The 20381-nt window shown below is 37.3% G+C and overlaps 1 protein-coding gene across 5 annotated transcripts in view; it reads right to left on the reverse strand.

The window, feature by feature from the left end:
- The window catches only part of NUA (nuclear pore anchor), a 125513-nt gene that overhangs the window by 34934 nt on the left and 70198 nt on the right, over window positions 1-20381 (reverse strand). For all 5 annotated transcript variants that reach the window (XM_089167784.1, XM_089167782.1, XM_089167783.1 and 2 more), the window contains exons 19-32: window positions 20247-20290; window positions 20095-20168; window positions 16597-16699; window positions 16236-16370; window positions 16064-16162; window positions 15931-15972; window positions 15787-15840; window positions 11727-11906; window positions 11532-11579; window positions 8708-8749; window positions 4979-5062; window positions 4819-4893; window positions 4508-4692; window positions 4316-4418 (exon numbers count right to left, since the gene is read on the reverse strand). In XM_089167784.1, the coding sequence (XP_089023910.1) occupies window positions 4316-4418; window positions 4508-4692; window positions 4819-4893; window positions 4979-5062; window positions 8708-8749; window positions 11532-11579; window positions 11727-11906; window positions 15787-15840; window positions 15931-15972; window positions 16064-16162; window positions 16236-16370; window positions 16597-16699; window positions 20095-20168; window positions 20247-20290 (1268 nt within the window). The remainder of the gene's footprint in view (window positions 1-4315; window positions 4419-4507; window positions 4693-4818; window positions 4894-4978; window positions 5063-8707; window positions 8750-11531; window positions 11580-11726; window positions 11907-15786; window positions 15841-15930; window positions 15973-16063; window positions 16163-16235; window positions 16371-16596; window positions 16700-20094; window positions 20169-20246; window positions 20291-20381) is intronic.

Raw genomic sequence — 20381 nt, forward strand, 5'->3', positions numbered from 1 at the left:
TTCTACCTGATGCTACAACCTTGTGTTTCTAGCTGATGTCCCTGGATCATTGATTCAGGGGCTTCTAACCATATGACCAGTGTCTCAGCTAGTCTTTCAACTTTTGCCCATCCTCATGCATTGTAACCCTTGTTGATGGTTTCCATGCTAATGTTAAAGGCACAGCAACTATCAGTCTCACCCCCACTTAATCCCTATCCTCTGTTTTACATTTATCATCTGCCCATAAACTAACCACCACTTACAAACATCATACAGCCAATTTCACTAAATTTTGGAAATTTCAAGCTGGCCAAAAAGAAATGCAAGTAAAAAAAAAACATGCAGTGTTTCGCATGGAAAAAAACTCGAGGGAAACTAAAGTTTTGATCTTGTGAAATGGGAAATTTAGAGAAAACTTAGGACTTTTTCTTGCAAGTTTCGACCTCAATTTTCGGAATTTCTTTCAATATTAGGATGGATAGGGCTCCATCCAAAATATTTCTCCTTTAGCTCAAACTCCTGGAATTCCCTTAATTGCCCCACCTTAACCTCTAAATTGGCTAGTGTGGGTTTTTTGCTTAAAAATTGGAACTCCAAAGTATCCGGCAGAATAGAAAACCTTTAAATCTATGCTTTTGAGGACTGCCTGGTTGAGGAGCATGGTTGTCAAAGCATCCATCCACCTAGGCGCCTTGGCCCATTTTTCGGTCAAGGCAATCTGGTGTAGCCTTGGTTTCCGTTGCCCTCTATTGCCTTGTCGCTTTGACAACCATGTTAAGAAGGATCTCCTAGAAGGAAGATCTACTCCTTCGGTCTCCCATCTTGAGTGCATTCTCAAAGCTAAAGAAGTGTTTTGGTTTCAAAAATCCAGATGTGATTTTCGCAACAACTGAGATAGGAACACTAGATATTATGGCCAAAATTTGTCAACATAAAAATAGAATTAAGCTTCTAATTAATGATAGTGGGAAAAAGCTTTCTTGTCCTAGAGATGCTAGTTTTTCAAAAACTTGTTTTCCTCCTCTGACCCTCTTGATTCTTCGTTTGTGGAAATCCTCTTTCTTACCTATATCTGGCACAAGACTATGAGTAATCTCTCCACCCCTCCATCTTTTGAGGAAAGTATTGAAGTGATCTTTATTGTTAAACCCTTTATGGCCCAAGAAGCGATGGTTTCCAAGCTATTTTCTATAAAAGATTCTGGGAAGCAATTGGTCTTGATGTTGTTCACTTCATGACTAATACTTTAAATCCAAATCTCTTCCTTTTGGAGTGAACCATGACCTACTAAGCTTAATTCCTAAATCTCAGGAAGTTGTGTTGGTTAATGAATTTAGACCTATTAGTTTATACAATGTTGATTACAAAATTCTTGTGAAAATTGTGGCTAATAGGTTCAAGCCTCTTCTGGACATTTCCATCTCTCCCTTTTAGGGAGCATCTGTGCCTTGTAGACAGATCAATGATAATATTATGATTGCCCATGAGATATTTCACTATCTCCATAAGATGAGATATTTCACCATCTCCATAAGAAGAACAAAGGAAAAGTAGGATATATTGCCATTAAATTAGATATTTCTAAAGCCTACCATACAGTTGAATAGGGCCTTATTAATGGTGTTCTTAAATTCCAGAGGTTTAGGGAAGAATAGATCTCTATTGTTTCCTCTCTTATCTCTTCAGTGTCCTCGATTAAACTGAATGGAAAACCTTCTCATCACTTGTTGTCTTCAAGGGCCTAAGACAAGGATGCCCCTTAAGCCCTTATTTATTCCTATGTGCTATGGAAGTCCTGTCAAGGATTCTTGGGGTTTACAAGGATTAAGGATATGGGGAGTTTTAAAACCATCAAGATTGCTAGGAGAGCTCCGGAAATCACTTTTCCTTTCTTTTCCAACAGCGCTTTTATTTTTTGTAGAGCCTCTGAATCTGATTTGATCATCGTTAAGGCTGGTCTAGATTTATTCGCAGATTTGCTGAGGTAAAGTAACAATTTTAATAAAAATGGAATATTCTTTAGTGCAAATGTCCCCACTAATGAAAGAAATAGTCTTAAAGAAAAGTTTTCTTAGAAAACCACTGGGATACCGGAAATGAGCATTTCTAGCAAATACTTGGGGACCTACCTTCCCCTCTAGAATCTTGATGTAGAGATTTTCACTTCATCATTAGCAAGGTCTCCGATAGTCTTTCTTCTTGGAAAGCTAACAGCCTCTCCTATGCTAACAGAGTAGTTATAAGCTAACAGCCTCTCCTTTGCTTCAAATTAATACAGCTTGTTATGTTGTGACCCAAATTTGAAGATGGAGGTGTGGGCCAACATATTTTGTTGGGTGACCCGAATGACCCGTTTTTGCAGAACTATGGTGGAAGCAGACAGCTTGGGCTAATAGGCCCAAGCCCAGAGCCCACTGTTGATCTCGGCCTATGGAGAGGGAGTGGGGCCCACTGCCCACCGAGGGGTCGTATATATATATATATATATATATATATATATATATATATATATATATATATATATATATATATATATATATATATATATATATATATATATGTGTGTGTGTGTGTGTGTGGGGTCGACCCATTTATATATGCATACACACACGCACACCTCTCTCTCTTACTTACACTTTTCAGATTCCAGTTGCGTAAATCCCGGGGTAAGAGCCAAGAAGCCTTTTGTTTAGATAAGAACCTAGAAGTGCAGTGACCAAGAAAGAAAATTCGACCGAAACAGGAATTTCGACCTTGCAAAAGGCCGAAATTTCAATGTTTCGGTCGAAATTTGACACTTTTTCTGAAAATTGAAACTTCAAATTCGGGCCTCATATGGACGCAAAATGATTTGGATTCTTTCATGTTACCAATTTCAAGCATAATAAACACAATGGAACTAGTATTTTGCCCAAAAAAAAACCATTGAAAATTTATCAGTCAAGTATACTAACAAATGACTGGTTCCGACAAGTGCAAACTGTATTGCATACAAGCATAGAATCATCAACATACATGAATTATTTGGTAGAATGGTTACATATACAACAAGTCAACAAAATAAAATCACCGACTAGATCAAGTGATGGTGTCTCACAAACATGAAGTTGAAGCCTATATATATGATATACATAGAATAAAAATACATAATTTTAGAAAATAATAATTAAAATCAGAAAATTAAAAAATGGTAGCAAATAATAAAAAGATAAGTAACAAAACACAATCATAGATCATAGTCCTAGGCTAAACATATATTAATTTCAAGACAATACAAGATCATTTAAGGCATGAACAAAACAAAAAAAAAAAAAAAAAAAAAAAAAAAAAAGGGGAAGTTTGGAACCGTTGGGCATGACTTATGTTTCACATTCTATTGTTCCCAGAGTTTCCTTTGTAGCTATTATGGTTTAGGAGGCAAAAAAAAAAGGAGCAAAAGAGGTGTTTGAAGGCAAAAGAGTTGTGGAAATTAGGTGAAAATGGGATAGAAATCAACAAAAATTAAGGAAAAACAACTTGGAATTTTGAAATGTTCGAAATTTCGGTCGAAATAGTTGAAATGGTCAAAACCTCTGAAATGGTCGAAATCTCTGAAATTTCGGATGAAATTTGACACTTTTCCGAAATAATTGGAATTTTCGTTTCGTTTTTTGAAAAATGTAGGCATTTCGACTAAAATTGTCGAAATTTCGATTAAATTTTCTTCTATGGCAGTGACGATCCAATCCAATGTTATTCAATTAGAAAGAGAGTACCACCGAGAGTTAAACAACATTGAGGTGTGTTGGGATTGGGCAATAAATATATGAAGAGATTATCTCATGTTTGCCTACAAATTACTGAGAGATTGGGTTTTCAGTTATGGTTTTGGGTGAGAGTTCGTGTAATGCTGTTTCTTGGCGATTAGTTGTCAAATCTCCTTTTGTACTTCTTCCACATAGTGAACAAGTTATTCCTCTTTGCCCATGGATGTAGCACACCGCATTGGAGTGTGAAACCACATTAAATCTTTGTGTTTTCATTTTGTTTCTATTTCGATTTGCTATTCCGTGTTATTTGTTACACAACTCAATCAGACACCATTGACAATTGAAACCCCATACAGCTTGCTGATAAAGAGCCGACCTAGTCACCGTTATCAACTTTGTAGAGTTTAATAAATACTGTGAACATGGACTGAGTGACTTCACTGTGTTCAGCCACTGTGCAAGTCTGCGGTACCAGTATGCTTGACAAGATTGTTCTAGGCACTTGTTAAAACTTAAAAGATCTATTACCCAAAAAATGAGTTAATATCAGATAGAAGGCACAATTGCTCAACAACTATTCCTACCTGTCTTTCATAATTCTTTTGAGCAGTATGCCATCGTTGGTGAGCCTTCTCCATATCTTCTTTCAATGAAGACATTTGGATCTCCATTCCCACAATTTGGGACCTAATAAAAAAGAAACAACAAGAGAAACTCAACACAACAGATATGAGACACAGAAAAGTAGCAAAAAAAAGTCACTAAAATAGCCTCACTGTTTCATGGAAATTTCTTCCTTCAAACTGGCGATTTCAGATAACGCAGAATTCAGAGCCACTTCCTTCGCAGCCACGGCAGAAGCAGCATCTTTGGACATTGATAAAGAATCAGTTTCGAGTTCTGAGATTCTTTCTCTAAGCAAAAGAAGTTCAGCTTCCAGTGACTTCTTCAATCTATCCGACTATAATAAGAAAACACCAAGAAGGGAAAAAGTAGTGGGGTTACATACCCATTGAGATGACCTAACCAGTGACATGTTGGGAAAAAAGCCTCCAACAAAGCATACAGTACAGTGTATGTAAATTACCTCATCCTTGAACTTCTCATGAGCTGATTCCATTTGTTTCAGTGCAGCTTCATTAACTTGAGCGATATTTTTGTACTGCAAAAAATTGAGTGAAAAATAAATTTTTGACCAAGAGGTAAAGACCAATAAAATAATTAGGCTCTTCCAGAGGGCAAAAAACCTGTAGCATGTGGTCCTTATTAGCTTGAGCCTCCTCTTTCAGTTTCTCAATCTCTTCTTTCGCTTTGTGCAGGTTCAGTGTGATCTAATCATTTTGAACAGGAAATAAAAAATTTGAGCAGTTTCAACTACACAAATATGATAGAAATTCAAAAGAAACATACCATTAAGTGACACAAAGTATATGATTAACATATGGAAATGGTCCAATCATAAGCATAACAGGTACTGCCATAGAATTCCTTCCGCAAATTTTTCAAGATAAGTATTTCAAAAACTGTAAACCTAGCTAAGAAAATAACTCTCAGCTATATATATAAATAACAAAACCGGAAGGGTATATCATCAACAACGAAGGAAAATGTAACAATACATGAAAAATAAAAAATAAAAATGTTGTTCCTTTTGAAGGTTTCCCTATCAAAGCTTTGATAATAAATTTAATTCACGAAAGAGACTCTAAACCAGCCACAATTGGCCTACTCGTACCGGAAATGACAGAATTTATTCATTCATTCTTGAGTCGGCTCTAATTGCCATCTCTCTAGTATAGCTTCTGCTGCTCCTAAGGCATAGATATCACATATGCCCAACTTGACGACATCTGCTATTTGATCTTCAGACTTAACAAATAGCATATAGATTAGGCTGCTTTCCAACTTCTCTTTTATAAAATGTCTGTCAATCACCACAACCTTTGTCTTGTCAAGTTGCATTGGACTATAAGCACAAGGACTGCCTTTTTTATTGCTCCTTTCCTGGAGAGTGATCCATTGCAACAAGGACTGCCTTTTTTCTTTCTTTTCTTTTCTTTTTTTTTTTTTTTTTTTCTTTTTTTTTTTTTTTTTTTTGTGGGGGGGGGGACAAAGGGGCGTATTGATGGAATTGAGTGGACAAACCAGCCACGTGATTTGTAGCCCTATAGTCGATGATCTAGGAGTTGGATACATTTGACGGACAAAGGGTAGGTCAAAAGTACCATATTGGGCTTGATAATTACCAACAAGAGCAGAGGTAGTTGTGGAAGCAGTAGTCATGGTGGGAGATCTCGCCAATATATCTCATTTTTTCACATAGGCGAGACGAGATGGAGGTCGAAAGCAGAGAGTTGGGATATTTCGCTCGAGATCTCGCTGGAACTCTCAATTTTTGCCTTTTTTTGTGGATTTTGGCTACTCTTAGCACATCTACAACATTGAAGCAAGATCAATCATTCTCCGCTTGTCTTATGAACTTATGATTTAATGACTTATATAGAACTTCTAATGTGGTTGTATAATTTTACTATTCTATTCTTGAAAATTGAGATTGTGATACTCATATGGATGGAATTTTGATAACATTTAGGTTACTTCATGCACTTGTTTTTCATTTATATGTCTCAAAGGTTCTATATTACATGTTGTATAACATTGCATTTTCTAATCCTATAACATTTCAGTTTCACACTATGGCTAAACTTAGAAATCATACATAGGGTTGTTTTCTAACAAATCCAAGGCCACTAATGTGTTCAAAAGGCCTAAAATAAGCTAAATGTCAAGTTTCAACCCAATTGGGACCCTAAAACCCACCGAGATGGGCCACCGAGTTGACGCTTAAAAACTATATATCTCGACCGAGATCTCACCGAGACGGTGGAGATCTCGATTTTTCAAGGTGGCGAGATCTCGCTACCATGACAAAAGTTGTAGTGGGGAACTTGTAGTAACCAATGCAGAGCTTGTCATTCTTCACTAGAGAGCCCAGAGAACATGTCAATAGAAGGTGTGGGGATGGCTTCAGTTTGGTTAGCTTTATTCTTTCACCGAATCTTTCGATGATGCCCTTCTTTTTGCTTAAAAGCCATTAGACTTCTCATGTAGTTTCCGATATTTTCCTTTTGTATGCCATGGTTAACCACGTTGTGCACACTTGATAAATTATTTTGGTGTCTCCCAACCTGAGTTTTAATCACATGTAAAGGAAGGAAACCTTGAATCCAATCTTCGTGAGTACAAAGGCATATGATTCCTTTAAAGTAGGAAAGGAATCACGGCTGAGAATTTGAAGCCTAATAGGATCTTACTCTATATTAAGTTCAGCTAGGAAATCATACATCCAATCGAGGTGTTTACGGTAGGTGTGATGTCATCATGTCGTTCAGTTGAAATATGCTGTAATGGTCAATCTTCTGCCAGAAGGCACTAAGGGTGTTCTAGTGCAAAGAGAGTGCCATCTCCTTCTGTTTGGTGTCATGAACTTATGTTGTAGCGCAGAGAGTGACATCTCCATCTGTTTGGTGTCATGAACTTGTTAAAGGAGTTCACAGACTCGGCACCTCCTGTTTCCAACTTTACCAGTAGTCTTATGAGCAGCAATCCAACTACTAATAGAAGTGTCTAACGGCAGAAAAGTCTGACATACTTCTGGTTTCATAGATCTAATTAGGATTCCTATTACCAATGAATCATGTGCAAGCAATCAAACTTGTGATGATCAAGAGTTTTTTGGCTTTCCAACAGTACCTGTAATATGTCCTAGAAGTCCTCAGCCAATGATAAATATAGGCACATTAGGTAGTTTGATCCATCTAGGATAGTAAGCAGGGAACCAAGGGGCTGGCAATCATTCTTGTCAGGATCCTCAGCTGTAGATATTTCGGCTACAGTAGTAAAGTGGAAACGGTCAACCATTTTTAGGGTAACAACTTCGTCAAAATAATAATAATAATAATAAACCTTTAAATGTCTGAACTGTTTACTAATGGCAGTCCGGAACAAAAGCCACTTGCCAGATGAAAAAGAAAATTACAAATCAAAGATTCTTTAACTGTTACTAATTCTAGCCCTCAAGAGCAAATTATAAAAGGGTATGAACTGCTAAAGTACAGCAGAAAGACAAAAAAAATCTCAGATCTGCTGCTAACTTTGGTCTACAAGGAAGATGAGAATTTTCCTTTAAAAAAGGGTATTGGGAGAACAGGTATAGCTTCATGGAAAAGCTCTGCAAAGTTAGGGTAAAACAAGGGCTCAGATAGGATTTTTGGAGGATAACATACTAGCAAATGCGACAGGGTTTCCAGAGCAACTCTCTTCAAGTGAGTTTGAGAAGAACCAGGCAGCTGCAACGTAAAAGGAACCAGCCCACTATTGAGAATTGAGAAGGAAAACCAGCTTGCCACAATTAAGATTTGAGGAGGATCTTCACTACAATTAATTAAGTACAATATCTTCCAAAGAAGGGAGCGAAATTTGAGCTTAGCTCTAACACTATGTTGTTGACTTTATGAGAAAATTACACAGAGAATGTTGATTTAGTCAGTGACCCCAATGTGTTTTTATAGTTTAAATCTTGAGTAAGACCTACTTAACAATTATTAACTCAGCCTGGAATTTGCAACAATTATTAAGAAAGATGATTAAACGTTACATTATCAGTAATTTAAAATCCATACACAATCATGCAAATGTATCAGAACTCAGGAGCACAGCATCAAGCCTAACGTGAGGGGGTTGTACAGTTAACAATCAAATCACAAAAGAGATTAATCAAAAAGGGTCACATAACAGTGCCATGTCTCTTGAGTATCAGTAGAATATGCAACGGCATTTTAAGAAGTGTTAGCAAATGAATTCAAATACATGACACCCCCAACACTAGTATAAAAACAAAAGTTCTGCATGCATAAGTGGGAAGCATGCCAAATTGGGAAAATCCTGAAACTTTGGCAGTCCTGAACAATACAAACCTCATTACTAGAAGCATCATATCCACCATCAATATCAGCAACCTGCATAAGTAGTGGAAAACACAATTTAAATAACTGAGCTCAAGAAATGACAAAACAGTGCAGTGCAGTTCAGTTTAAATTTAACTGCATTTAAGAATGATATCACTCCACAATATGCATTGTTATCCAAGGGTACACTTAACACAATCCTTACATCACAACAGCTCAGACCAATTTATACTTAAGTGCAGCTAAATGTTATTGAATGGGAATTAAACGCCACAAACAGTCGGTGAAATCCTATTCAAATTTGAGAATTTTTAATGAACAATGACAATAAATTCACCAAATGCTGGCCCAAAACGACTACCATCAGCGATTTTCAGCAATTTTTACAGTCTTAAGAATAAGTATGTGACTCTGGAGGCCAACGAAGCCCATCAGCATAATCCAAAAATTCAGTGGGAATATTTTGGGAATGAGAAGCCCCGGTGACTCTGTAGGCATATCAAATTTTGGCTCATTCTGGTGAAATTATACTCATTTTGGCACAATTCTGAAATTACACCCATTCACAACTCCAGAGCTAATGCAGAACCTTATTTTTGCAGCAAAGTCACACATTTGCAGCTTAACCAATACATAGTGGTCAACTTTGAAGCATCCATTCCAACATTTTGGATGGATTCAACATGATCATTTAGCCAAATATCTGTTGTTAGGATTTCAAAACCTATAATCAGCCTAGGGACTAACAGGAAATTCAAAAAGAGGAAGAAGAATAAAAGAAGACTGAAAAAGAAGAGAAGGGGAAGAGAACTTGCATATATTTGTTGGCTCACCCCTAGTACTTTATTTAAAACATAAAATCAAATCTCAGTTGGGAAAGCCATCCTAAACTTAGTTACAGCCATAGAAAAATTTTGACAGAAACTCAAGTTTCCACCACATGAAAATGGGAAATTTCGTGGAAACCTGGGTTCCTGCAAGTTTCGACATCAATTTTCGATATGTTTTAGGGGGTATTTTAGGGTGAGACTCTTCATGCAAGCTAATTAGAGTATAAATAACACACTGGTGCATTTATTTTCCTAAAACAAAAAAAAAAAGACAATGCAGATATATCATTCAAAGTACAAAACATCAATGTAGAGTTTTCCAACAAATACACCAGAAACTTTACTACTTTAGTGCGTAATATTCAATAACTAACTTTTAAGTTCCAAACATCAAATACAAAGTAACTGACAATAAAAGGGAAGTAACACACAGTGCCAAGAGGAGTACCTAGGTAGATTCATCCCATGAGCCAGGTGGTACTGCGCCTATAACATCCTCTCTCCGACTGACGGACACAGGCATCCCATGACATGTTATGTTATGCCTATGGTTGTTGAGGTAATTGACAGCTACAACTCTGTAAGGCTGGTCATCAACATGCCTTATACAACCAGTCTGAGCAAGTACATAATTTGGATAGGAAAGTCTTGATGGAGGGGGTATTGGTTGTGGTTTCCCCAAATTTTCGATTTTTTTCCTTTCTTTCATGTTTCCCCAAACACCCCAACCAATACCCCTGCCATCCGGCTTCCCTATCCAAATTATGTATTCGCTCAAACTAGTTGTCTTGAGCATGTTGATGACCAAACTTACAAGTTGCAGTTGTTGATTACCACGACAACCATAGGCATAACATGTCACAGGATGTCTATGTTTGTTGGTCGGAGGAAAGGATGTTACAAGCACAGTAATACCTGATTCATGGGATGGATTCACCAAGGCACTCCTCTTGGCACTGAGTTGTACTTCCTACTTACATTATGTTTGATGTTCTGAACTTAAAAGTTATATATTGAATGTTATGCACTAAAGTAGTTAAGTTTATGGTCTATTTGTCAAAAAACTCTACGTTGATGTTATAACTTTGAATGACATATCTATACTTTTTTAGCAAAATAAATGTGTCAGTGTGTTAGCAATACTTAATTAGCTTATATGCAAAGTCTCACCCCCAAAATACCCAATAAAACTTGTCAAAACTTGATGTCGAAACTAGCAGGAAAAAGTCTCAGGTTTACACAAAATTTACCATTTTCACAAGGTCGAAACTTAAATTTCCTCGAATTTGTTCTCATAAACCGGCTGGTCCAACCAAGGTTGAACCAGCTTTCGACCTAGGTGGGGGAAACTTCCCAATAATGCATGGATTCGACAAATTTTCCCATGTTTCGAGGGAAACCTAGGACTTTATTCTAATCCCCTATAGTTTTGTTTCCCATTTTCACAAATGGAAAATTTTGCGCAAATTTTGTTCCATGGTAACAGCAAAAAGGAAAAGTTACATATTGCATGGAATCTCTAAAAATATGCTAAAAAGTAACCAAAAATAAAAACTTAATCTAAAATCAAAAGTGATATTTCAACACTTAAGATGGACTATGCATAGTACTGGTTCCAGCTTTGAATAACAACAACATATCAAGAAACCTCATTACACTTGAGCATATGTAAGTATGTAACAATAGCAAATGCTAATAGACACCAAAAGTAATTCGCCCAGGAACTTAAGTAAACAATCCTATCAAACAAACCATCCAAAAACGAAAATAACAGGCAGTGGTGAAGCCAAAACATTCTCATAAGTATAGTAGCAAGTTAGAACAATAACATCAAGTTTTATGTCAAAATATGAACATTTCACTACTGAAATGAATCAATTAAATATTTCAGTTTCAAGTTCTCAACACAGGTTGAAATAAAAATCAGGAACCATGATCCTCTGCCAGTCATCACAGAAAAGAAATATACATCAAGAATAATGCAATGAAAACAATATACACACCTTATTTTTAGAGGATTTGATCTTCACCTCTAAATCAGAACATCGGGCCTGCAGAACAATTAGAGAGGGACAAGTATTATAAAAAGTTCCTTTTACCCCACTCGTGTGCTGATGGTCATTCTCATCAGGCAAAGAGAAGAGAGGGGAAAAAATACTGTAGAAAATAAATAAATTTAGTGGACATGGAACACAGACCTCAGCAACTGCCGCCTTCGCCTCAGCTGTAGCAGCAGCACGGATATAATCTGCGACTTCCTTACTCATTTCTTCCACTTGTTTCATCGCATTTTTTAATGTATTTTCTCTATCAGAGGTAAGGGTACGCACATTATCCCGCTCCTCTTGAAGTTCTTTCTTTGCTTCAGCCCATTCCCTCTACATTATTAGAACAGTCAGTGTCCAATTGCAAACGGGAAATAATATTCTTAATATAAATCATCTTTACCAATGAATTTCATTAATCAAATAATATTTATATGTATGATCCAACCGAATTAATAGAGATGCAATAGCAGAAGAAACTTAAAAAGGCTAATCCAAGATGTGATGTATCTGATCATGCTACAACAGTGAAAGAACCACAAAGGGGAGAGAGCATAGATACGGTAACAAGCCAAAAAAATAATAATAATAATAATAATAAACAAAAAGAAAGCACGAAACAAACAATGTAAATCATAACACTTTTTGCAGGCTGGAGCTAAGTGGGGACAATACATGAGTGGTTTCCACTTTCCATACATGCATTCAAGAAATGAATCTTGGTGATTGAGGTCCTTCTATAGGTTACACATTTTACATACATATTGGCATGGTATAAATTTTGGTCAAAACCACCGAAATTTTGGTTTCTCAATAAAAGAGACAAAACCTGGGTGGAATCGGAAAAAAAAACCAGGCTTCGACCTAGAAGGTCGAAACCCTGAAACCTGCAAGATTTAGCTGGTTTTGACAGCTTATGCCAGATTTCACCCCTTGAGTTTCAACCCCCAAACTATTATTTTGTTGGTGTTTTGTGATTTCAACCTCTTTTTCACCCAAAAACATTACTCATTTGCCTTCAATCATGCCATTTGCTCCTCCTATGAGGATTTTGGAAGATTTTTGCAAGGTTTGATCTAAAAAATTCCATTATTTTTTCCTTTTAGAAACAAAGCGAATCAGTTCCTCAACAACTTTAGGCATGATATGCCATGGGAAGCTTTCATCAAAGTACTACCATAGAAAAGGGATGGATCCACCAATTCCGGCCAGGCACTCAACATGGAATTGAAGCCTGGGACTCTGTTTTTGTTATTGTAATCTGTTGTATATGCAATTTTCAATCAAAGAGTTCACGTATACAATACAATTTGTTCAATTTTACAAAGTTTGTATTTCTAGGAAGTAGGAAGCTCCCATGTGTTAATATATGCTTAAATGACAACCTTTCATTGGTTTTTTTCAAAGCAAGACACCAGTTTCATTGGGTTCATTATGCTTTAAATAGGTAGAGCAAGAAATCAAATGATAAATATATCTGATAAAAACCCACGAATCGAATGCAAAACTGATATTATTTACTTTATAGAATAACGAAGAACAGTGATAAACTGGTTACAATGGTGCCAGTCACCCCCACAGCACATTGCTGCCCCTCAGCCTACGGCTGCCCAAACACTCACATAAATAATCCTTAACTACTACTCACATCTTACCCCTATTTATAACCTCTAATCAACCCAAATCTCCCCAAATCTCTTTCACTCAATAGTAAATATGCTGCATGTCCCCAAATCTCTCTTATTCAGTAGTAAATATTCTGCAATATTCTGCAAATCATTCACAATATTCTACCTGTCCCCAAATCCCTCTTATTCAATAGTAAATATCCTACAATATTCTGCAAATCATTCTCTACTCAGCAACCTCCTTCTCAGGACCAGATATGATTGCTTTCTCTATTCAGCAACCTCCTTCTCAGGACCATATCTGATTGCCTTCCCTAGCTGTTGTTCGCCAAATTCAGTTTTCTTCTTGTGCTTGCGAGATACACACGAGATATGAGGGGCCTATCAATACTCCCCTCCAACAGTTTCACCTTGTCTTCAAGGTGAAAATCAGGAAAGAATTTATTGGGCAATCGCATCAAAATTTTGCCAGAATTCAAGTTGTTTCATCTCCGACGATGCCAACGAGTCCCCTTCCATCGCTACCACTATCAGCTATGGTGGTTTCGCCGGAGTTCTTGCTTCCCAATCCACCTTACTTTCTATCCGGAAAAGCCTTTGTGCCCCCTCCTATGTTTCTTTTCTTCTCTCCCTTTAGTGGAAAACTCAAATAAAACTTCCAAGCCATTGTTTCAATTATTGGCGCAAGCCTAAACAGGTCTGAAATTAATGACGACTTCATCCGCAATTTTCGCCTTCCTCGATCCGCTTCCTCTTCCCCGTGATTGCATAGCATGGTTGTCTTCACTAACGTTGGTCCCTATTTCAAGATTGTGTGAACTCAAAATTCATTTTGATTCTCTGCTATAACCAAAATCTATTTTAATGGATTCTTGGAAACTCACCCAAGTAAATTCCGACCAAGATCTATCATACACCCAATCCAGCACATCTCCTTCCAAATGTTGGAGAACCACACTTAACCTTCCTCCTCAATTTGGTGTTCCCAACAGAATAACAACACCTCAAGAAGCCATTCTTGCACATTGCCTTCGCCGGAAAACATGGACAATCCGATGTCCATCTATTCCCGCAGTTCGTCACTGCTCAGATACCAATTTGATAAGAACCCCATGAATCGAATGCAAAATTGATATTATTTAATTTGTAGAATAACAAAGAACAGTGATAAACTGGTTACAATGGTGTCAGTCACCCCCACAGCACATTGTTGCCCTCAGCCTACGGCTGCCCAAACACTCACATAAATAATCCTTAACTACCACTCACATCTTACCCCTTATAACCCCTAATCAATCTCCCCAAATCTCTCTCATTCAGTAGTAAATGTTATGCAATATTCTGCCTATCCCCAAATCTCTCATATTCAGTAGTAAAGATTCTGCAATATTCTGCAAATCATTCACAATATTCTGCCTGTCCCCAGATCCCTCTTATTCAATAGTAAATATCCTACAATGTTCTGCAATATTCTGCAAATCATTCTCTATTCAACAACCTCCTTCTCAAGACCAAATCTGATTGCTTTCTCTATTCAGCAACCTCCTTCTTAGGATCATATCTGATTGCCTTCCCTAGTTGTTGTTCGCCAAATCTAGCTTTCTTCTTGTGCTTGCGATATACACACGAGATATGAGGGGCCTATCAATATCATATAAGGGTAAAACTGCTGTCAAAACATGGGTTGAAATGTTCAAAGTTTCAAGCAAAATTTCAGTTGAAACAGCATATCTTTTAGAGTTTAATTTATGATTAATTGACCTATAAATGTAACAGGTGTATTTGGTATGATTTTACACCCCTGTTTCTGCCCCAAACAGAGCTGATAGGAAGGCAAGGATCCATGTAGCAGACCCCGCTTAGTTGGGGCAAGGTTTGTTCTTTTTGTTGTCATTGTTCTTGTTGTATGACCCTTGTTTTCATTAAAATAAATCAATTTATACATAAATTCATATATAGATCAAGGATTGTTTTATCATTTATCACCATAAACTGTTAATTTTTTTTATGCAGGTGCCATTAATGAACATGTGCAGAATTACAACTTAAGCAGGGGTAAATGGTAAAATTACAAAAAATTAGAACAAAACCTTGTTTTTCTCATTCTCCAACCTCCAGATTGCTCCCATCTCAACTTAAACAGTATTTTTGGGATATCAAAACTAGCTCAAACCAATAAAAGCGACCCAAACCTAAACAAAGGCCAATACATATTTTACAAGGTAAACCAAAACCAAGCTGATGATACACAATAATAATACAATATTCACCCAACGGTACCAAACCAGTAACCAAATGAAACTGTTTATCACTCAAAACCTGTACCATAATTTATTGTTATATAATATACTATTCTAGTAGTAAACAAATGAAACTGTTTTATCAACCAAAACCTGTACCATAATCGATTATTCATGAAGAGGTCATAAACGCAAATACAAATTATGCCAAAGAAAGCCTTCGTACTAGATTATTTATTCACCCAAACAGAACTACCAAGAATTGCATGACCAATTGAATTAAGAAAAACCAAGGGGAACCACTAAAGAAATAAAAAGAGTGCAAGAAACATTAAAAAGGCACACCTCAAGTTTTTTAATGTACTCCTCTTGCTTGGCCCTCTCCAAAGCTCTCGCTTCCTGTAAATCCAAAAATCAAATATAAAGTAACCACAAGAAGCCAAAAGCATATGAATTGCAGAAAGAAATAAACAAACTTGAAAGACCTACCTCACGAACTTCCTCAACACTCTGAATTGTGTCCAAACTTGTCTGCATAAAAATTTACCAATAACCCCAACATAACTTCCCTCACAAAAAAATAAAATAAAATAAAAAAGTTCCTAAAGCAGGCTGTTCCAACCTGAAGACGATGGACCCTATCCATTACACTGCGAACTTCATCCAAAGCTCGTTTCTCAGAATTAAACAGTACCTCTTTTTCATGCTTCAAAATAGAAACCTGTTAAAGCATAAAAGACAATAAGTTTAATCATAAGAAATCTAAGCAGACAGTACGCAGAGATAATTCTCACCTCCATGGTTAACTTCCGAGAGGTTTCCTCGGCATCACGCAATGCCTCAGCACTCTCTCTTAGACTTCGTTGATAGTTAACTATCAACTGTGAGAACTCAACATTTCTGGCCTGAGTTGCATTAATTTCACCTCTCTGGGAGATCAAAAACAGTACATTACAAAATATGGAATGGCAAAACTGGCTTTCAAAAGTAAAATAATTTGAATGTCATAATTTCCTCCTCTCTTTTTTTGGGGATAAATTTTAGGAGCAAATTGGAGGTATGGGAATCAAATATTTCTTGTTCTTGTTTTTTGAGGGACAAATCAATGCAACACGAGGCTGATAAAATAATATTCCTCATAATCCCCTCAATTACCTGGTAGTCAAACTCTTTCATAAAACCATCAAGTCTTTCACGTGCAAAATTAGCTTCCATAGCCTGCTTATCACGCTCTAGCCGTAATGATGCGGCTGCACTCCTGCAAATAGACACATGTTGATAGCTACAGTAATACTAGTTCATCAACCAACACAAATCCAACTAAAGCAACAATCACAACCAACCCTTTCTCCCCCCACAACCACCCCCCCCCACCTAAAAATAAATTAACTAATTAATTAAAAAAAAAAGTCATACGCAAACACGAAAGAGTGGCACCTCAGCACTCAAGAAAAGCAGCCATCCATGATAAAACAAGAATATATTTAGAAAACTTAACTAGGAAACAACATTATCTCAGAACTTTATTGACAAGATAGGTGATGTGAACAAAGATTGACCTAGCCAAACCCTAAAGGGGCCCCCACGGCCCACCCAAGCAAGCTGGCCAAACCCTATTAAAGGGGTATTTTGGTTATTTCAGACCCTATTTACAGCTGAAATCGAAATTCCAGAATTTTAGCTTTATCAGAAGAGTCTTAGTCCATTTTAAAATTCCTTATCTGAGTTGTACTTTAGTTGGTTTTCTTAGTTAAGTTGTGATAAGATAAGACTGTTTTACAAGAAAAGTTCTTATCTTTTAGGAGTTTGTTTTTTGTTGGAATTTGTCTTTATTAGTGATTGTGATTTAAATAGGTAAGGAGTCTTTTTATGGAGAGGACTCTTATAGCTAAGTCTTTCATTTCAAGAAGAATTCTTTTAGGTGGTTGTTAATTAGCTGTAAAATAGGCTCCCAACTTTTAAAGAATACCTTAGTTAAGTTCATCTCTAAGTCTTAGTTGAGTTTGAGTCAAGTTCTCCTTTTGATGTAAAGGCTATAAATAAGCCTCATTACTTATTGCAATCCTGAAGTCTGATTACTGAATAAAATTGAATTTAAGGATCATGGTTCCTTGTTGAGGAGGCCATGGGTGAGTAATTAAGAATTTTGGACAAGGATCAGCACCTCTACCAGTAGTCCAGCTTCTACAAGCCTTCGAAGCAATCTTCTTCAAGAGTTCCAGCAGTAACCAAGCACAGAAGCCCCATTCCTTCCCCTTCCACCACTCTCACCCGCAGCCTTCCCCCCCCCCCCCCACCCACCCCCACCACATTCTCTTCCCTGCACAAATCCTAGGAGCCCATCCCATTACCATCGCAGCCCTCCCAGGTTCTTCCCCAACCCCCCACCCCCACCGAAAGCAGCCTAAACCTCCTCCCCTAATTCCCGCAATATCTCCCAGCCCCTCCCCCACCTCTCCCCTAGCACCCACAAGTTCCCCCACCCCTTACTTCATCCCTGCAGTAGCACCAAATCCTCACCCCCTGCAATTACCTCAGTCCTACTGTTGGTTCCTGAATAAATCATATCTCCCTAAGTCTGAGATATTCCTGCACTTCATCTTCTTCATCAAAATTTTCTGCAATTCATCTTCAACTTTTAGTCCTATAGCCTAGTTTAATTTAAACCTCACCCACACCCTAAAACCATTAGAACTACGTCTGAAATTACAGCAGCAATAACAGCCCACTCTCGCACCTAACCAAAACCCCAAAACCCCAGTTTTCAAACCCTTCTTGTTAAAATTCAGACCTGAATTCAGCATTACAGCAAGTCTCTTCACTGGAAGATTCTGGGAAGCCCTTAGTTTTAGGAAAATTCTCGAAAACCCTAACCCAACAACCTAGTTCACATCAAAGATATCAGAGTTGCAGCTTCCACCAACCCAAACACCATCTAAGATGAATCCACAATAGCCAGTCATATGGAAGAGTTTCTTCTTTTTCAGAATAGAAGCTTCATTATCATCAACACATATGAATGCATCAATATATGCCATACAGGATGACTAGAATATGATCCTTTTCTGTTCATTTACAATCACGGCCAAATTTCACTTAAAGCGCCTCGAAATGCCTCAACCACCCCAAAAGCGCCACGCCAACTCATCACCTCAACTAGCCTAAACCGCCTCACGTCGCCATGACAACTATGATCTTGACTTGATTTGCTGCTGGTCAGCAAGCCCAAGGACTAAGCCAGGGCGACTAAAGGCAGGGTAGCAGACAGAGGATGCAAATTAGGAGCTAGATCTTCATTAACAGGCACAACATACAACCAAGTTTACTGTTAAAGTACACAGTAACTTTAGAAGCCCTGTTGGATATACAACTTCAAACAAAGACCAAACAGGAAATTGAGAACAAGTGATATACTTACAGAAAAATCAAAACACCAAAACTATCACCACAATTTTGGTGCCAATGTAGGAATCCTATCTAACATTGCTAGTGTAGGAAGAAATCCCAACCTGAGGCCGGTGAGAGAGAGACAAACTGTATCAGGGGAACTATTATCTTGACATCAATATTAATGATTGCACCAAGGATCCTAGTCCAAATTTGACAAAATAGTCAATACCTCAGCAACCTGTGTTGCTATAAAAGAGTTAAGTTACAAGAGGACTGGTTTAGAAAACCATGAGTTGGCCCAAGATTTCTATTACAATCACAGGCTTCATCCCCCAGACTGAACCCATTTGAATGCAGTTGAAGAATCTAAAGATACTCAAAGAGGAAAATGTTAAGAAGAACTAAATTGTGTCCTTTCGGAAGTCATCCAAACACAGTACATTTCTGCAGCACAAACTTCAAAGGAAGGACCAAGCTAGAAATGGAAGTCACCAGAACAGCAATGAGTCAATTACTCAGAGATGGTGAATATTCTATCTAGGCTTTCAGTCTAATTATAATGCAAAATCTAGAGAAGCCAAAACTACACAGACACAAGTCTGCTACCGACTTCCCTGTCTAGTTCCTCCAACTTTCAATAATACACACATCCCTTGCTATCTACAAAAATCCTGAACCTGTACTTTCCTCCTCAAACCAATCTCCTAAATGAGAATAAACTAATAACGTAAGTTATAAATCCAAGAATGTTTTTCTACAGTTCAACTTTTATTGAACCCTCTATTAAGACTAAAATCTTTCTAGCGTTCCCAGTTCATTCAATTCCGCCAAGTTAGCTGTCTGCATTATTCCTTGACTACAAACACAAACTTCAGTGTAGAGCAGCCTACCAAAACAATTTTTTTTTGTTATTATATGTATATATTCTTTTATTTCATTTACAAAAATGCTCTCAAGTCCAAAACACCCATTATGGGATCAGAGCAACAGAAGATCAAACACAAATTTTGAAAACTTCTCGTCTCAGCCCCAAGAGCCATTTGGACAAGAAAGCTTCACAAACCAGAGAAATTACTGGATGGGAGGAAGAATAAGGGGAAAGGGGGTGTCTGAGTTGTGGAAGAACAGGAAAACAAACGACCCATTTCCAACCAAACAGAAAACAAGAATATGAGCTACCACCAAGCACTCATCCCACAGGTAAGGTTATATTAGCCACCATGAAATATTATAAACAGAATTAAGAGAAAGCCATTAATTTACCTAGATTTGGCAAGCTCTTCCTCGAGACTTCGAAGACGTTCATTGGCCTGTTCATCGGCCTTACTCTTAGCCTCCTACAAATATATTTTAAAGTAAAAATGTTTAGATACAAGAATACAGCATGAATCTGTCTACTTATATAGAAAAAGTACCTGAGAAACCTCATGAAGAAGCATAAGATCTTTCCTTCCATCCTCTGCATTTCAAAACTTAAAGAAATAAACAATGATACAAAGAAAATAAAGGCAGTGGAAGACGAGAAGCAAAAGAAAAAGAAGAATATGATA

The sequence above is a fragment of the Hakea prostrata genome, chromosome 9 (assembly GCF_041222555.1).
Source record: "Hakea prostrata isolate BN-2017 chromosome 9, UWA_Hpros_2, whole genome shotgun sequence".
Classification (NCBI taxonomy): Eukaryota; Viridiplantae; Streptophyta; class Magnoliopsida; order Proteales; family Proteaceae; genus Hakea; species Hakea prostrata.